The 18301-nt window shown below is 45.8% G+C and overlaps 2 protein-coding genes across 2 annotated transcripts in view; one reads left to right on the top strand and one right to left on the bottom strand.

Annotated features, from left to right (window-relative positions):
* Positions 1-18301, bottom strand: part of LOC135904414 (centriolar and ciliogenesis-associated protein HYLS1-like) — a 116409-nt gene that overhangs the window by 71002 nt on the left and 27106 nt on the right. The window lies entirely within an intron of this gene.
* Positions 7685-15845, top strand: LOC135904458 (uncharacterized). The gene is made up of 4 exons (XM_065435276.1): positions 7685-8013; positions 10547-10651; positions 11834-11913; positions 15695-15845. The coding sequence occupies exons 1-4, from the start codon at positions 7768-7770 to the stop codon at positions 15744-15746; spliced, it is 483 nt and encodes a 160-aa protein (XP_065291348.1). The 5' UTR covers positions 7685-7767; the 3' UTR covers positions 15747-15845.

The raw sequence follows: 18301 nt of genomic DNA, 5'->3' as shown, positions 1-18301 counted from the left end.
GCGGCAGGCCTCCGTCCTAGCTTCAATCAGGGGAATATCACGCAACTTGATGTTCAGACAAGGAACTCCTTTATTGTAGACCCTTTTCCAAGAAATGTCCACCCCCAACACAATAAAGGTCGAAGGTTAGCGAGGGCTAGAACTTTCTTAAAGAACATATCCGGAACGGAGACCTTTGTTGACGCGGCGCGACACGCCAGTGCCAACAAGTTCTCCGTAGCCATAGTCAATGACAGGGGAGAACTCCTCTCGGCAGCCTCGCTGAAAACCTCCTCGGTCGATGTGGCGGAACAGGCTGCTATAGCTCTCGGATTACTGGACTCAAAACGCACTACGGTGTACACGGACTCCCGAGCAGCCGTTAGAGCGTTCGCGTCGGGATTGATAGCCAAAGAAGCAGCCAGGATTCTAAACGGCAAACACCCCTCTGACGTTGTTCACCACATAGTCTGGTTCCCAGCTCACATGGGACCAGACGTATTACCGGGTCACCTGAACCCCAATGAGATAGCCCACGACCGTGCGCGAGGTTTCGTATGCCGCGATGGGATGGTGTCTCGCGTGAGTTCGGGAGAGCTCGTCCACAGTGATCCACTGGTTACCTTTCATGAAATCACCTCTCATTACAGAGGGAATAGGCAGAGTTTTCCTTTCCCCCATCATAAGCTTAACAGGCCACAAGCTAGCACGATTCGCATGCTCCAGACACGGTCCTACCTCTCTAGGGGCTTTTTGAACAAGCTCCACCCGGAAATCGATCCACTCTGCTCAGATTGCGGCACTGAATTTAGCTCATTAAATCACATGCTCTGGCAGTGCCCTGTGTTACAGGATTTTAATACGGAAGAAGACTGGACGAAGGCCATCACAGACCCGAGACAGGACGTCCAGCTCCTGGCTGTCCAGAGGGCCCGTGAACGAGCGGAGAGGCATGGCCTCTCTGTTCCGACATGGGACTAGCCAGCGGCTGGGTAGGGACCTGCAGGCCCCCGCTTAGCTCCTCAGGACCCCAATAAAGTCGTTTGCTGCTGCTGCTGGCAAAAATAGTAAATTTTCAAAAAACGAAACTATCAAGCTTACAACTCTGTAACTCAGTAATACAATATGATGCCACAATTCTAGCATTTACAATTAGCAATTACATCTAATAGTACACCTAAAACGGACAAAATTGCTGTGTTACACTTGAATCTAAAAAAATTTAGTATTATAGAAATACAGCTTTTGCAGAACCGTTGTACACAACGTAACGAATTCGCGTAAGATATAAATTGACTTATCCAATTTTCCGCTTTTAATGGTCCAATGGATGCCGTTTACAGAACCGCGATATCCGTTCTTGATGCAGAGCTGTTAATTTGTAAACTTCGTTCTCTTATACATTTTCGAGCTTTCGAATTTTTGAAAAATCAGCTAACAAAGCTCCAGGCCCTAAATCTGAATTCCGCTTCTAACAGTCACTAGAATTTAAGTTTCTCTCTCAAATGCAACAAATTTCATTAAAATCAGTCCAGGAGTTATCACAGAAAAATGTTTGTGCATTTCACACGTGTTCGATTAGGCCGCGTCGGAGTTGGCCCCGGGCTAAAGCTTCCTCATAAGCAGGTGGCTAACAGATATGAAGTTGCAGTTGTAATTTCTGCCCCATGCAAGTTAGCATAAATCTGCTTTTGCTGTCCAGTTAAAAGAAAACATTGTGTGCAACGAAGCATGCTCATCGTTACACTGATTGTGTAAAGCACGTGGGGTACAAGATTCCACTTAGTTGTGGCCGAGTATACATCGGCCAGAGGGGTTGATGCTACAATGCGAGGGCACGCGAGCATTAACTAAAGTAAAGAAATGAATCCGTCGGACATCTTGCAGATCACTGCAGCAGATGCGGATGCACACCACATTTATATCAGACGACTTTGCTTAAGCTTGCACAAACAAAAAACAGAGAGGGAGATAGTAGAGGCAGCGTACCATGGGAAAACTGATGTTGGCTGCGTATGCTCCTAATTTGAATATTACAGATAAAGAAATGAAGTTTCGATTTGGTCACTTTTGATACTTTCCGCTTGTGATAACATATTCGCATGTATAAATGTTTGTATGTTCTTTCCAATTGAAATAGTTGGAAGTCAGCGCTAGTCCATGTCGCTTCTGCGTTCCTTTCCTGTCTCCGTTATTACTGCGCTGCACAAACTATGTACAACCAAAATCTAGAACACAAAGTTTTTTTTATTAGCACAATATCGCAGACTTTTCAAATGAGTCAGCCCGTTTCAAGCCATGTGGCCACATAGAAACACCACCGCTCATTGCAATGACAGCACACATTCATGTGGGTTGAAGAATTCACAATTCAGTGACAATCCACGCGCGTCAACGTTGCCTGGTTTTCAAGAGATCTCTGTGATCATTTTTCGCCGATTTGCACACATGAGACGGCTGACATCGTAGCAGCACAATGAACCAACTGAAACACTTCCAAAACGCTCAATGACAAAAAAAAATAATAGGTCGTATGTAGGCGTCATGCTAGTATCTTCAGTCGAAAAGAGACGGCAGAAGATTTAGCGATGCAACACCAGAGTGCTGGGAATGGCGGCACACTAGCCGTGGTTACGGCCCGCTTTTCGTCGCGTAAGAAAAGAAACAAACAAACTTGGCCTGTAGTAACCCCCTTGAAATCGCAGCTCAATCACGGGTGTTAATGAGCCGTCTGTGATCTGTACAAAGTGCTGTCCCTGAGAAAGTACAATCAAACGTATTAAGCAAGTCATTCAGAATCGAGCTATTCGGCTAATAACATTTTCACCTCGTAGCATTAGCGCAACTCGGCTGTTACATGCACATTATATTTTGAATGTGACTGACTGTTAAATATAACCTGGCCATATTTATTTTTAGGGCATTAAACAATGATATTCCAGTAACCATCATACCGAAGAGATCCCTTACTAATACTAATAATACTAGATTTGCTGAAGATATTAACTTCATTTTGCCCTTAGTTCGCACCAACTATGGTAAGCAATCACTACACTTTTCAGCATTATCTCTGTGGAATACATTACCATTCCCTTTAAAATTGTTCAAAGCTCACAGATTTCGTACAGAACTTAAGCATTTTCTTTTAACTTCCTCTGACTTTCCCATTTGAGTATAGCATGAGTTGTTTTATTAACTTTCTCTTTGTCTCTTGATTTCCTTCCGGCATATATATATATGTGTATATATATATATTATTTCACTTTCTTTCTTTTAGCTATTTTTTAACCTTTCGTTGACTAAGTCGAAGCCTTGTTTTTTGCTTAATACTTACATATGCTGCTTTTCTGTTCATTTATACCTTGTCTCTTAAAACCTTTGTTTGTAAATTTTTCATGTTGCCATTGTTGTATGTATTATTAATTCTAGTCATCATGCACAGGAGGTCCCATTTCAGTTTCTAACTACGGGACCTCCTTCTGTATATACATATGTTGTAATTATCCTCATTTTGTCATGAATAAAAACTGATTCTGATTCTGATTCTGAAGCACACTACATTCATTAAATACGATTATAAGGTCTTGATTACCATATACATTTTCAGAAGCAAACAGATCGTGTTGTCATCTTCAAAATTTCGAAGCAAAGTTGTGAACCTGGTGTCCATGTCAATGGAAACGGTTGAGACCTTCCCCATTCAAATGCCAACCGTCCTATGCTACGCGATAGCTCCCACATAAACTTGGATAGCCTGCGGGAAGAAATGAGGCTCAATTGAGCCTTGACAAATTCCTGGATATCCCAGGTGTCGGTACGCGTAAGTCAAATAAAGCCGAGACAGCTGGGATAAAGCCTGTGGGAAATGTGGGAAGCTTCGTAAGGAAAACAACTCAGAATGTCCAATTCGAAGTCCGTATACGCACGCGGCTTTCGAACGATAGAAGACAGCACACATTGCAAATTGTGATTCGCTGCTCGTTGTTCAGGAACGCTCACCTGAAGGGCACATCTGCACTTTGCTGGCGCTGGCAAGCAGGCTTAGTACTTGCACGCCAATATTTCTCTTCACGCCTCGTGAGCGTTTCTGAACACCACGGTTGCTATAGGGCGATTGCTGCAGCAGGAGGAGGAGAAAATAAAGAGAGAAAGCAGGCATGTTACCCAGAAATCCGTCTGGTTGGCTACCCTACCCTGGGGGACAGGAAAGAGGGACTAGAAAGATAAGATAGAAAGAGGGAGGGAGGAAAGGGGGAGGAAAGTCGCGGTGAGCCCGCGCAGGCATGCTGCATATTTTTCAAAATACCATCTCGCCTAAGTATAAAAACAGGTGCACAATTCAGGAACCTCTTCTTTAGTAAGTAGTGTTTGCCGCCAACCGGCCACTTTCGCCGATATGTCAAACATCATGATCGGTTGGCATGTGGTCTTACGAACGACTTCAGCATGAGAAAAAAATTTTTAATACGGGCCCAATTTTCTAACACAACCTAAAGATAATGAAAAGGCTGGAAAAAAACAAGTTGCCTATCACTGACTACTTTGCCAAGGAACCTTAGTAGGTTTTTTTTCCTATCTTCTCACGCAGTGCGTTAATGTTCCAGCTTTCTAATCGCTCGACATCGCGTCTCTAGAACTGGTAACAGACGCTCTTCTGAAGTGGTTCAAACGACGTATCGACTCCGTAGTCATAAATCCATCTCTAGCGCTTCTACGAGTGTCGTGCCGCCACCCCGATGTCATTAGGTAGCATGCGAGGGTTTATTAGAAACAGGCTTTCTCTTCTAAGATCACGTGCTACGTGAGGCCATCGGGCAAAAAAGAATGTTCCACATCTGCCCACCATGGCTCTGAGTGGCGCTGGCTAACACTCCTAGGGCTACATTTAGTAAATATAAATACCCAACTTAGTGGACGAATCGATGGCCATAGCCGTAGCACAACTGGTAGTGCAACGCACACGTAATGCGGAGGTTGTGGGTTCGGCTCCCACCGGCGACAAGTTTCCTTTTCGTCCACTTTCATTTTCCTTTTTATTATTTTCTACGTTCTAATTTCAACCACAGTCAATTTCCCCAGCGCTTTCCTTGGCTTAATTGTCTGTTGGCTTTATGTGGTCATGATTAACAGAATCGAGCCCCTAGGTTCCCCTTCTCTCGTTTATTCACATAAAAAGGCTTGCCTATGAAGTCATCGCTCTCATGCGAATCACAGCGAAACAGTGCTCTAAGGCTGAGATAAATATATTGACACGTCGAACGTGATTGAGGTGCCATTCCACATAAAACATTATGATGATGATGATGATTTGAATGAGAGAAGCTGCTAAGTCCAATGTCATTGTTTGAATATATCGCAAGATGACACCAGTGCATAAAAGAAGAAAATAATTATCCTACATTTGCCAGCTTTGTTTACATTGTTTCCTGTTTTCTTATAGTGAAACAACCAGAGAGACCTAACTTGTTACACCACCGAAAGACAATTACCTTAAGCTCGTCAAATCACTAGCTTTCAAAGTGCTTCATTGTATAAATTAAATAAAACATTCTCATTCATCCTTCCTGATTCAGGATTTTCTGAACTGTTCTTTAGAAGGTTCCCGTAGACATAGGTAGAAAAAAGAGTGCCTCATTTGCTTAACACTATAGTAGTATGCAACTATATTGTGATCATGATGCGAGGTGTCTGATCAGTATATGTCCAAGATTAAAGAAGAAACATCACTTTGTTGGACACATTTGCATTTTGGTACATGGGATCCCTTGACTTTATTTTTCCTTATAACTCACGGAATGTTGAAGGTACAGTGAGGCAATTTGATAGGACGAAGAGAAGAAAAAACCATACAGAACAAAGCTCCCGCTGACCGGCAACTAAATTTTAAGGGAACAAGCACCAACCATTAAACAACAAAGGAAATCATCCGGTTTGACGGGCGTGCGCACAGGTGACACTAGAGACAGGGTGTTTGTCCAGAAATGATATCTAAGCAAGCGATGCTATTTCTGGATAAACGCATGTCGTTTCTTACCATAATGTTTCTTTGGAAGAAGTCGACAGGAGAGACAACGTTATTTGTAACCATCCAAGATTCAGTTGCCCCATCATATGCACAATTTTTGTGCATGAAGCCGTATTCAGAGGCTCCAGTTTAGGTGCAAATTGCATTGCAGACATATTGATGTCCACAAATGCCTTTTCAGCATTCTTGATTGACACTGCCTTTCTTGATGCGAATTTCGTGGTTCTAACCTAACCAAAATTTTCTAGTTTTTCGCATTCAGGCAGATATTCGGCTCTGTTTAGAGTTTATCTTTTTTCCTGGGAAGCCTAAGTAATTTACTTCAAATGTAAGCTCATCTGTAAGTCGAATGGTGTAACTTTCCTGGCTTCTGAAGAAATGGTCGAAACATCATCTCATGCGTCTGACACCTACGATTTAGACGTTGTACTCAAAGGGGTAGCGCTATAGCGCTCTCTCTAAACTGACTGGGAAGTTGGACGATTTATAGAAGCCAAGGCCCGCGACTCTGTGCATGTAGCGACTCTTTACCCTTGCAAATCAAGCATCGAGGCTGTATCAAACATCGCTTGACGTTGCAGTCAATATGGACATGACAACCTCGCACATCATTGTGAGTAGATATCACGTAGCAATAAATTAACCCGTCAATGAGTTCCAAACATAAGCTGATGAAAGCAAAAGGATTCGAGCAGGAGTTATCGCTTCGCACGGAGGCAAATGGAGCTCAAAAGTCAAAAGCTCTGGCTGTCGCAATCGTATGCCCTGTAGCTCAGTCACGAAGTTCAAAACTTTCTTCTCTTTTTTCCATACGTCATCACGAATGAAAGCAAAGAAATAATTTTTGGGTCACTGGTGGGACAAGAGGCGAAAGCAGAAGAAAAACAATACTATAAATCAAACTCGCTGATCAAAGAATTAATATCTTTCCTGGCGACCTGATGCGCAACGTTCCATTAACGAGCCCAGTCAATGAGAGCCATAAAAGCAGCTGCTATCGCAGGGGAAACGCACATCAGTGACGTACGTTTTGTCCAAGTAATAACATGCAGTACTGGGAAAGGCACCAGACCTGCGCCCGGACGTGCGACTGATTGTTCTTCTGGAAGCAGCAGAGCAAGCCAGTGCCCGTGGCAGCTACTCGTGCTCGGCGCACCTTATTTCCAGCAAGCTAGTCAGCGGCCGCGATAAAAGCGGTGCGGAAGACGCGCTGACCAACACTCACCGGCTGCCTTTATACGGAAAGCCAGCAATACGACGAGAGCCTATACTTGCGAGTCACTCGCGAAGCGTTTCACAAAGAAAAAGTCGTGAAATGAAATCGGTTGTCCCATTTGCCAATGAAAGCCGCAGTATTCATCAACGCTGCTCAGCATGACCGAGTGCGAAACGTGTTCGCAGGCCGCGCTTACATCGCCCTTCTCAGCGGCTCCAGACTCGTTCGGAAGTTACGTTCAAGAACCTTCAATACTCGTTTGTTGCATGCAAATATGTGAGACGTTGACGGAGACGCAGCCATCACCGCGATCCAGCATGAAAGGGGAACTCGTCTCCTACATCATCACTGATTGCTCCCCCCACCCCCCACATTACGCCTTAGCAAACTGCGGACGCACGGAACTTCGCGTGAAATTCGAAACGCAAATCACGTGCCTATTTATAACGCGCCGAAAAGTCGCACGTATAAGCAAGGCATAAAGATTTCTCGCAGAGCTTCTGCGGAGTACCCGAAGCCCGCCAGCTGCCGAGATCCAGAGCCAGAGATGCGACTGGCGTTACTCTTGGCCGCCTCGCTGGCATTAGTGGGAACGGTCGCAGGAGGCGGCCGCCCAAGGAAGGACGGTAAAGTTGACGGATGCGTTGGCTCTTCCCTCGACAGACGCCCTCCCATAGTGCCAAAATCAGAATTCAGGAAGTACCTGGGATTGGCCTTCGAATTGGCGACCCGTATCTCAATGCTCAAGAAAAAGATATACCACTTCCGGCGCATCGAGCAGATTCGGTGGCAGGTAAGACCCGCGCTGTTTCGTTATACAGTCACCATCGAAACAAAATACGCAGAATCGACGCACGCGTTGAAATATATGTGAAGCGAGGCTTTCGTGAAGACGCCAGTTATATATTATAAAACTACATTCGATGTGTGCAATCGTTTTCGTGTTAATCGGGTGCTGCGTGTAATCTATCGCAAACTTTATGCCCCGCGCCGGTCGTAACCTTAATGTTGCGCGACGTTTCTGCTTATGCACGATACCGCTTACAAGCTATGGCGAAATGCTAACACCAGATTCGGCGAATAGACGGTGTAAGACATTGGCACAACGATTGCACGAGGACTGGGGCGACGTTTGATGTTAGTAGAGGGAATAATGGTAACGATAGGTGTAGAAGACAGAACCACGGCACATACTTAAGTACAGCAGAATCTCGGTAAACGGACATCGCTTAAATGGAATTGCCGATTGAATGGAACAACATCATCCAAATTGGTTGTTTTTGTATTCGCATACAGCAGCAATAAAATGAACTCCTCAATCAGAACCGAAATTTTCGCAACTCTCATTAAACGGAACCACAGATGCAAGCTCTAAAGTACTCATTTTCGTTTTCAGAAAACCCCCAAAATCAATTTCTCTTATGTGACACCTGTTGTATATGCAGAAAACCGTCCTTAGAAAGCGTGGCAAAGACTCGAGCAAGCAAAATTTTTATAGATATTCAATGCATCGCATGCTGCAGTCCGGACATCTTGGCGGCACTGCCCCTTGCCCCTTTGATGCCCGAAATAAGAACTAGAAAACTTTCGGATACCTTACAGCGTGCCGTTCGATAATTTGGACTCCACCAGCACTACGTCACTCATTTAAATGAGAAGCAGATTGGTCTTCGTGAATGCCACACCTAGCCGCAAGCGACGCAATAATGTTACATCGCAGCGCACCAGAGGACTTGTGGTAGCTGAAGCTTCAGATATTCGCGTCAAGAATTCGCAGACGACAGTTCGAGTGACGGGGTGTTTCACTCAGCTAGAATGGCATTACGAGCCAGATGGACCCAGAGGAAGTTTTCATGCGGTGGCAGCATCATTGGTGCTCCAGACGCTAAACAACAACAGAAAAAATGACAAGCGCGAACTTCGTATATAAGGTTGTTTACTTGTGCGCTGCATTATGCATTCAATAACACGAGTGTAGGTGAGCCAGTTGGTACATGTGGAATCATGGATTCAGTTTACTTTGTCAATTTCGGTGTCGTTCTGGTCATTTCGGTCTGCACTTGCCGTGGCTTCGAAGCTTTGCGTTGTAGCCGCAAAGTTGAGCAGACGCTCCCGCGACACTTCTGTAACCGCATGGTAGTACTGCGGTAAGCAGTGACTTGTAGTGATCATCACCATAGTTGTGCAGAATAAGCGGACTCTCACTCATACTCACTGTGCTCCCTCACGCCGGCTATGGACACACTCACATTCGTGTACACTCGCACTCGTCGGTGCTCACTCACCAACACTCACTTGTGTTCGTAGCCACTTACATTCACACTTACTCATACCTACCCACATACGTCCACACACTCACTCGCCGTCAATCCGTTTTGTTGATACGTTAACTAACCCTCACTGACTTTCGTTCGTACTCACGTTAACCGGCACTCATTCCATCTCATACTCACGCCCGCTCATACTCAGTGGCAGTGATAGCGACAGCAAAGTATCAGGAAATTATACGAAGTAAGGTTCCTAGTTTTATAGGCCGTGTGAATTGCAGTAAACATTCGATTACTAACTAAACAAGAATGCTGAACGCACGCACGCATAGACAAACATGAACACATCTCACTCGATGACCGCGACCACTCGCTTTCACAACGTTGAAGTAGCGAGCAATGCCAGCAGTACATGGGGAGAGAATGCCTCGTGCTGCCGGCATAAAGCCACTAAGAATGTCGGCTTGCTCTTAGCGCTGGAACCCGCCGCAAGTGACCGCCGAGACACGGCGCGCTGGCCACGAGTATGCGCTCAGCCGCGCGAACAGCCATGCGATATCCACGGCCGGTCTAGAAGACGGTATACGCAATCTCCTCCCCCGGTACATGCTCGATCATGTGACCTTCGTTGGAGGCGAGGGAAGACGGCACGCATCAAGCTATCATCTTTCCCTGCTCACCTTCGCACCCGCAGCATGCAGTACGATGGCCGCTCATTCTTATCTCACTTGGACTTCATACAGATCATCACAGCGACGGTGGAAGTTCGCCTGGAGTCTCCGTACAATCGGTATTGCAATAATTATGTTTTCCAAAATGGTTCCGTTGTAAGAGCCTGTCTCATTGGTCAAGGGACAAGAGTACGTGCGTGACCAAAGAGCTACCACACTATATGCGCTTCCAAATCTCGTGGGGTTGCGTATTCATTGTCCACGCGGCTGTCAATGTCTCCACTCGCTCAGCGCAGTCAGCAGTTGAAAAGGCATTCACGGATCGTGTTGTTGTTCTTCTCCTTCTTCCTGCATGATGGAGCGAGCTCCCTACTTTATTCATTCGCAGACCAAGTCCAAACTAATTATGAAGATTAGGACCTTCTGCTCCAGCTGCAAAAAGGTGCCTTGGTATCCGTACCATGTCGCGCAGTGCAAGCCGGATTACAGCAAGGTGAGTGGAGCCATGTCTCTGCGAATACGGAGGATGCTAAATACAAGATTTTAACGCGACAGCGTTAAGGAGCTCGTGTCGCAGAAAAGCCGGTGTCGTCGGCGTCGTCAGTGTTGGCCGTGAGCGATAAATTCCAGCAGGCACTTGATGAATAAAAAACAACTTGCAAGATAGGCTGGGTGGGAATCGAACCAGGGTCTCCGGAGTGTGAGACGGAGGCGCTACCACTCAGCCACGAGTTTTTTTTTCCCTTTATTGCCAACTTGGCACAATACAGTGAAAAACACCATCATAACATCACATTAAAAATGCTAGCTTGTGTCTGGCTAGCATAAGTGGGTAAAAAACGCTTTACGGTCAGGAGTTCGTCCAGATAAACACACCAATCTGGCCTTTCTTCCTTCTGTTTGTACACATCTCGTAAATATGCGATGCTTTCGTTGAAGTTGTCCCGGGCTGACCTCGCGTTGACGTCCGCATTACGCACTGACATTCTGGTTTTCCAAACACTGTGCATCACTCAGCCACGAGTTCAATGCTTCAAAGCGGTACAAAAGCGTCTCTAGTGAATGCGGTGCTGCCTTATAAACTAGCTATTTCTAAGGCTCAGGCGTGCGTCGCTTGCTCAGGCGCACATTTCGTTGCCGCGCCGAACGCTGCGTTGCTCGACGCTCACCGCGTCCAATGCGGGGTGCGTAGTCGCTGCGCCACAGCACATTGTCTTACACCCCTTGGCGGGTAGACGGGAACGCTGTCGCGTTCCACTCTTGAAGGCGAAGCTTAAGCGTCCTCCAATTTTTTCTTCGTTTAACCTCGCACCCGCTTTCTCTCTGGTCACGACAAGGCTAAGATCTATTTCAAGGTACATACGTATATAAAAAGACGGAAGCAGTGTTAGGATGCGTTAAACGTGAAAATTAGTGAAGCCCCAAACTGTGGAAAGTCGAAAGACACATAGGCCAATATAAATAGTTGTTAATGTGATCATTTCTGAATTTACGAAGCGATTTTGTCATGACTCCAGCAAAAGTTCGCACTCCGGCCTATGACGCCGATCATAACAGAACGCCTGCTGAACATGTACACACAAGCGCCTCAAAAGGATCAGGATATATCCAGCTACTGACGTGTCACTTCGCGTTAATTGCATAAGCTTTTTCTATGCCGGTTTTCTTCACACAGGGCCCCTCCACATGTTGGGCCACGATGACCTTGCTGCCCAGATCACTAAAAATAAGAACAATATATACACCAACGTGCCGGTAAGTCCACTTTAGTGTACTACTAATGCATGACGTGAATAGCCACCTGTGTTTCTGTATTTATGAGTGCATTTATGTATGCATAGAATACATAACTGTTTGCTTTGCCGGGGGATTTGAGGGTAGTTATTCGTGACGACGTAAATTCTCGTTATACTAACCTATCGATTCACCCTATCCATTTACCTCACTCCGTCGATTTAATGACAATTTTATCGCCCACCTAACGAACCCAAGTAGAACAGGGCGCGACCTGCGCAGTCCTTTCAACGTTCATTAATTCTCAGTCTTACTTCAGTAGGGTAGAAACTTGGGCCGGTTGGCTCAGCATACTTGAAATTCTGAAATAATTTGAACTACGTGCTGTGTTAAAATTCTGCGTGTTGTGCGCCATGTGCTGTGTTCAAATGTGTGTGAGTCGTTCTTCTCTGTGTATCTCGTCTGAGCACTGGTCTTCCAGAATTTGGTTAATCTTGCTGTTCACAAAAAAAAATATAGTTACGTTGATATCATTTTTTGTCATGTTAATTTTGTGAAGAATGTATCTCAAGTAATAAGACACCCAGTGAGCAAAGAAGTGAATATGAAATAACAAAGAACACAAAGGCATGATGATGATGAGTTACGCGTGATGTTCACTGCCCGGCGCGAACGTTATCGTCGTTTTTTTTTTTTATCTCCTTCGCCACTCAAAGCCACAATGTGACGCCGACGCAGCGAATGCGGCTGAGGTGTCCATATATTTTCTATCGCAATAAATAGGAACGCTGCTGAGCACGAGGTCGCGGGATCGAATCCCGGCCACGGCGGCCGCATTTCGATGGGGGCGAAATGCGAAAACACCCGTGTGCTTAGATTTAGGTGCACGTTAAAGAACCCCAGGTGGTCAAAATTTCCGGAGTCCTCCACTACGGCGTGCCTCATAATCAGAAAGTGGTTTTGGCACGTAAAACCCCAAATATTATTATAAATAGGAACAACAAAGTGGCAACTTTTGCAAACCTTCAAGGCCTAACAAGGGTATATCCATGGCCTCCGATATCGAGCACAGTGTCAGAGGCCACGTATATGTCAACGTAGTTTCCTACTATGTATGAATCAGGCACGTACCCAGGGTGGGGGCATGGCCATGTGGGCCCCCGAAATCAAATAAAAAAAGGTAACTTTATTTCGCAGCTTTACAAGGCGAAAAAGTGTCATCCAAATTAAGCGTCATACCTTCCCCCGCCACCACTTCTCGCACACAGTCCTAAGGCGCCGCAAAATCAATCTTGAGACTTGAAAAAAAAAATTAAATTATGGGGTTTTACGTGCCAAAACCACTTTCTGATTATGAGGCACGCCGTAGTGGGGGACTCCGGAAATTTTGACCACCTGGGGTTCTTTAACGTGCACCTAAATCTAAGTACACGGGTGTTTTCGCATTTCGCCCCCATCGAAATGCGGCCGCCGTGGCCGGGATTCGATCCCGCGACCTCGTGCTTAGCAGCCCAACACCATAGCCACTAAGCAACCACGGCGGGTGAGACTTGAAAGCCATTCGGCGGTCAACATTTTGCCGCCTTTTTAACTCCTTTTGGGTAGCGGTAGCTATCGGTGTCTCCTGGGGTGTGAAGGCAAGTTTTCTCATGAATTCGGTGCCCGCGCGATTATTTCGAGATGCGTTCAGTTGTCACCACCTATCGCAACGGTCACGCGCATCGCCGTTGCTTCGTTACTTCAACCTTCTCTGTCTAGACTGATCCAGGGTCCAGGAAAGGGATCCAGTTCGTAGTCAGCTGGTCTGTATGCTCGTGGAACGAGTTGCGGCCGGAGACAACGTCAGTTGCGTTTAACTTTTCCTTTTGCTCCATTACCTTCTCGAGTGACACCTCGCCGCGACGCTGGCCATATACCCGTGATATAGGTTTGATAAGGTGGAAAATAAAATAATGCGAAACAGCGTCCATCATCAAACCCTGCCTGTACAGGACTGGCGGCCACGCGTCGTTACGCAACTTCCCAAATAACGGTACGAGTCGGTTTTGGAACTTGGTAAAGCAGCAAACGAGGGATACAGAAGAACTTATCGTTCCGCAAATATACATTTCTCTGTCATTCTTCCAGAGCGAATTTAAAAAAAACGCTACTAGAAATCTTTATTCTACACTTTCGCTTGCTTTTTTGTTCTAGGCAGTGTTCTTCCTGCGCTTCTTTCCTGCACGAGTCTATTTGATGCGGTTCCTTGTTTGTAAAGCAAAAGAAAGGTGGATCTCACAGGCGTGTACCTGTGAGATATACTTTATTTCTCTTTTGCGTGTTTACGCGTCTTTATGGCGAACAGTGGGCATCACTCACGTTTGTACTAGTAAGGGTACCCCCTACCCCTTATTTGCACAGAGAAGTTTCCTTGGGTTGCACCCTCCCCCGAAAAAAACATCCTGGGTATGCCTGGTATAAATATATATTATTACTAGAGAGATGTCTGGCGCTGCGATCAATCAGCTATCACGGGAATGATGGTTAGTGCGTGCATCAGTCTATAATCTTCGTTATCGAAGGGCTTCGGACGTCCTTGTGGCTTTAATGGCTGTGCTTCACCTACCCTTATTCACCTGGATGTTAAATAAATCCTAGTTTCCTAAATGAATAAACGCGATAAATTTATGCGCACACGTTTAACCAATGCAAAGTGTCGGTTTTATGACGGTAATTTTGTTGGAAATCCTGAATTTCCAATGTGACAAAAATGCTTGAAGCCGCCGAAGGACGAAGTTTAGGCAAAACCGTGCACCAACCGTAATTCCCACGACGGCTGAAACGCCATGTTTGCAGCCCCTACATAAACTAGTGGTATACTTCGCTCTATTAACTTTTGTGGGAAACTGTGCGATTCCATGATCGTGAAAGTACAATTCATTCATGACGTCACGATGACGTTACCACTCAAACGAAGTTGAACGATGGCGATGGCATGGACGTGGAAGTGTAGAATAGTTGCAGGAAAGGAGGACGCAATAGGCAGTGATTCTCAGCAGATGGCTTGCAGCCACATTAATTTTTTTTTTAATTATGGGGTTTAACGTGCCAAAACCACTTTCTGATTATGAGGCACGCCGTAGTGGGGGACTCCGGAAATTTCGACCACCTGGGGTTCTTTAACGTGCACCTAAACCTAAGTATACGGGTGTTTTCGCATTTGGCCCCCATGGAAATGCGGCCGCCGTGGCCGGGATTCGATCCCGCGACCTCGTGCTCAGCAGCCCAACACCATAGCCACTGAGCGACCACGGCGGGTGCAGCCACATTAAACACCGGATGATGCGCTGAGCAGGGTCCTGTAGCGCGTAATAACGAACTTAGTCGTTGCAATTACTGCTTTTTTTTTTCCTCACTTTGCACTGTGCACTTTTCTTCATATGCATGAACGATTGACTGGGTATACAAATTTCCCTAATGCATGTAACTTTTTTTTTTGTATGCAAGTGCAGCGCGCGATTGGCTCGTTATTAAGCCGATCGCTATCGCATGTGGGGAAAGCGCCACGCGCGATGACGAGGAAGAAGAGCGTCTAGAATGCGGGTCCTTCTCGGGAAGGGCAATAATTAATTAAACTTCTAATTTACAGTACTATCGTCCCACGCTCCACTATACAAATCTAGTTTTTCTCTATTTCTAACCATACGGAAAACCGCCTGCTTCTTGGCCAGTCCCCCATAGTGGTTACGCGCCACTCTCAAGGCCACAAGACAAGACAAGGGCCATTTCTCGCTCCTGATGTTTCTTCAACCTTGTTTTGCAGGGAATTTGACCGGAATATACCGAGATGGCCAGACACGTCAACTGGCCGCTAGTAGCTCCGCTGCACGTAGAACATCGTCTCAGCGGTTTTTGTCACCAGCTACGTGCAATTTTATTGATTGCGTGCCCACAATAAAGGAAAGAACGCTTCAGCGACGTTTCTATGATTTCATTTTTTTTTGTTTCGATTACCGAACCGCATCCTTGGCCACAGAGAGAGCACTCTTTTCCTAAATAAGTTTTTTTCAAGTGTAATCATTCTAACGCGGTGATATTAACCATTCAATATTACACAAGAATAAAGCAAGGCAACGTCTTCATTATTACGAATGCGATACAAAAAAAAAGCGGGGGGGGGGGGGGGAGGGGTGTTCCAGTTTCCGTGTAGCTCTGACGCTGTCCCTGAGGAAACAAAAATCCCCACTGTTATACCTGGTATATGCACAGTCTCAGAAACTTTAATATTCACAAGGAGAAGACCCGCCTAGGAAATCAACGATGACAGGTTACGAGCAAAACACCCTGATATTAAAATTACACTAAATAGAAGCACAAGTTTAGAGTGATAAAATGCACTTCAAAAACTGTTGTTATATTTCGCGACAATAGGCTGCTGTATATATTTTCTTTCTTTCTTTTTTTGTGCTGATACTCGAGCGATTGGTACGCTATTGACATAAAGTAAGTTGACCCAAAACCTGGTTCGTAAGCTGCTTGGTTCATTCAGAGTGAAATGTATAAGCGGAGGCCGTCAAAACTCATGACGTCACGGAGAGATGCGGGGACTTGAATATGACGTCGCCATCCGTCTTTGGGCTTTACATCTTCGCTAGCCTATTAAGCCTCCTGCTATGGTAAGACTGAGTTATTAGTGTGGTTAAACGGGTAAGTTAATGATACAATTAAATTTATTTTTCTCTTTAGTGCCACTTTAAGGGTCCGTTGAAAATACCCCTTCATTGTAGTGTCCGAGCACCGACATTGACAGGGTCATAGCAGGACCGTGTGGCTTGTGGGCAACAAGCACCTGAGGCGGCAAGAGAGGACAGCCTCAGCGCTATCGTGCGAGCAGTGAAAGGAGAAGCAAGTTCTAGGCACGACTAGGGCCTGCAGACCACGACCTTCCCCACGTAGGGGATCAACGTTGAATATCAAAATGTAGCTCCTGTCCGTGCATTGCTAACAAGACGACCAGCTCAGGCTATCGGAGGGTTTGACATGAGCCTAGACATGAACCTCTACACTGACGCGACCAAGCATCGATTGCTATCTGACGCGGCAGGGCAGCGTGCCCGACAGGTACAGCCGCACGAGACGGGCTTGGGTCCCGAAGATGCCGATGTCCATGCTGATCGTCCACCTCCCCCCCCCCTCGAACTATAGGAACCGCCACGGAGCGTTACTGAACCAGCGCACTCATAACTGCGAAGTCTCTCCAATGATTTAGTTGAGTAGCAGGACTGCACATCTCTCGGCGTCGAGTAAAGACTACAGCTCCAACCCTCCTCTGTGAAACTCAAAGGTGCTGTTTCTCAGCACCGATCAATTTTTATTGAGTGTTGAGAGCTGATTTTTCATGTGTGCCTTTAAATATCTGACATATTTTTTTTCCGGAAATAATTTTGAAAGCACTGACGCGTGAAACCTAAAATGCTTAACCACTCAATAAAAAAACTTGTCTCGAAAACTATCGCAAATGATAATCAAAGCCAACAACATTTTTTGTCACCTTGCAGCCCATCTCTATGTCACCGCATGATCCACGGCAAGAATTTATGGGCATATCGGAAGAGACACTAAGGTGCAACCTCGCTGACCGCACCAACACCACTCCGGCAGTATATATTGGCGCTATGTTCTAATGAGCTTCCGCTACGCATCCCAAAGTCAAATTACGATGCCACAGTATATTCTAAAGTCCCACCCAACCATGCTGCCAGTTCCACCACAACCGATTCCACGCTCGCAGCACATAATTTGCAACTTCGTTCCAACCTCCCAGGAACCAATGACACCCAGACACGGCAACTTCTTGGACTCATCAATGCTTTTATTCTACAAGCAAGAGGCAAACTCGTCGCGATATTACTGGTAGGCTACTAGGCTTCGCCGGAAGAAATGCAAAGAAAGCTTCACTTTGAAAGAAGTCGTATAGTAGATCAAGTGCGATTATGCCTCACAGTTATTAAAAAATAGGATAAAAGAAGTTCGACTCTTTATTCTCTCCTCCTTTTCAGTTGCGGATTGTTTTCAGACGCCATCGTTGATACTGCGAAAAGTTACTTTATGAGCCCACAAAACCGCTCCTCCCGCACAACGCTCCACAGCGTCACGAGGACTGCAGCACGAATTCCCGTGCTGGGAAAGTTGTTGCCCGAGCACTACTATATAGTCAACGCAAACCATTACGTATACCGCGACATGTACAGGGCTTTCGAAAATCGTTGCCTTTCAGACGGTGGCTCAATGCCGCGCTCGATTTGTGGGGGTGCATGGTTCGAATGCATGTCAAAGATAGGACTTCAGGGACAGGTCTTTTCGAAACTTGCCAAGGTTGAAGAGTGGGCTTGTTGGTATAGCATATTAGAGATTCGATTGCTCAACAGTT

Source organism: Dermacentor albipictus, chromosome 7 (genome assembly GCF_038994185.2).
Source record: "Dermacentor albipictus isolate Rhodes 1998 colony chromosome 7, USDA_Dalb.pri_finalv2, whole genome shotgun sequence".
Taxonomy (NCBI): Eukaryota; Metazoa; Arthropoda; class Arachnida; order Ixodida; family Ixodidae; genus Dermacentor; species Dermacentor albipictus.
This window is presented reverse-complemented; position numbering and strand designations above follow the sequence as displayed.

Coding starts and splice junctions, on each gene's coding strand:
- LOC135904458 (XM_065435276.1), top strand. CDS start 7,768: ATGCGACTGGCGTTACTCTTGGCCGCCTCGCTGGCATTAGTGGGAACG. Junction 8,014..10,546: donor TCGAGCAGATTCGGTGGCAG/GTAAGACCCGCG, acceptor ATTCATTCGCAG/ACCAAGTCCAAACTAATTAT. Junction 11,914..15,694: donor ATATATACACCAACGTGCCG/GTAAGTCCACTT, acceptor CTTGTTTTGCAG/GGAATTTGACCGGAATATAC.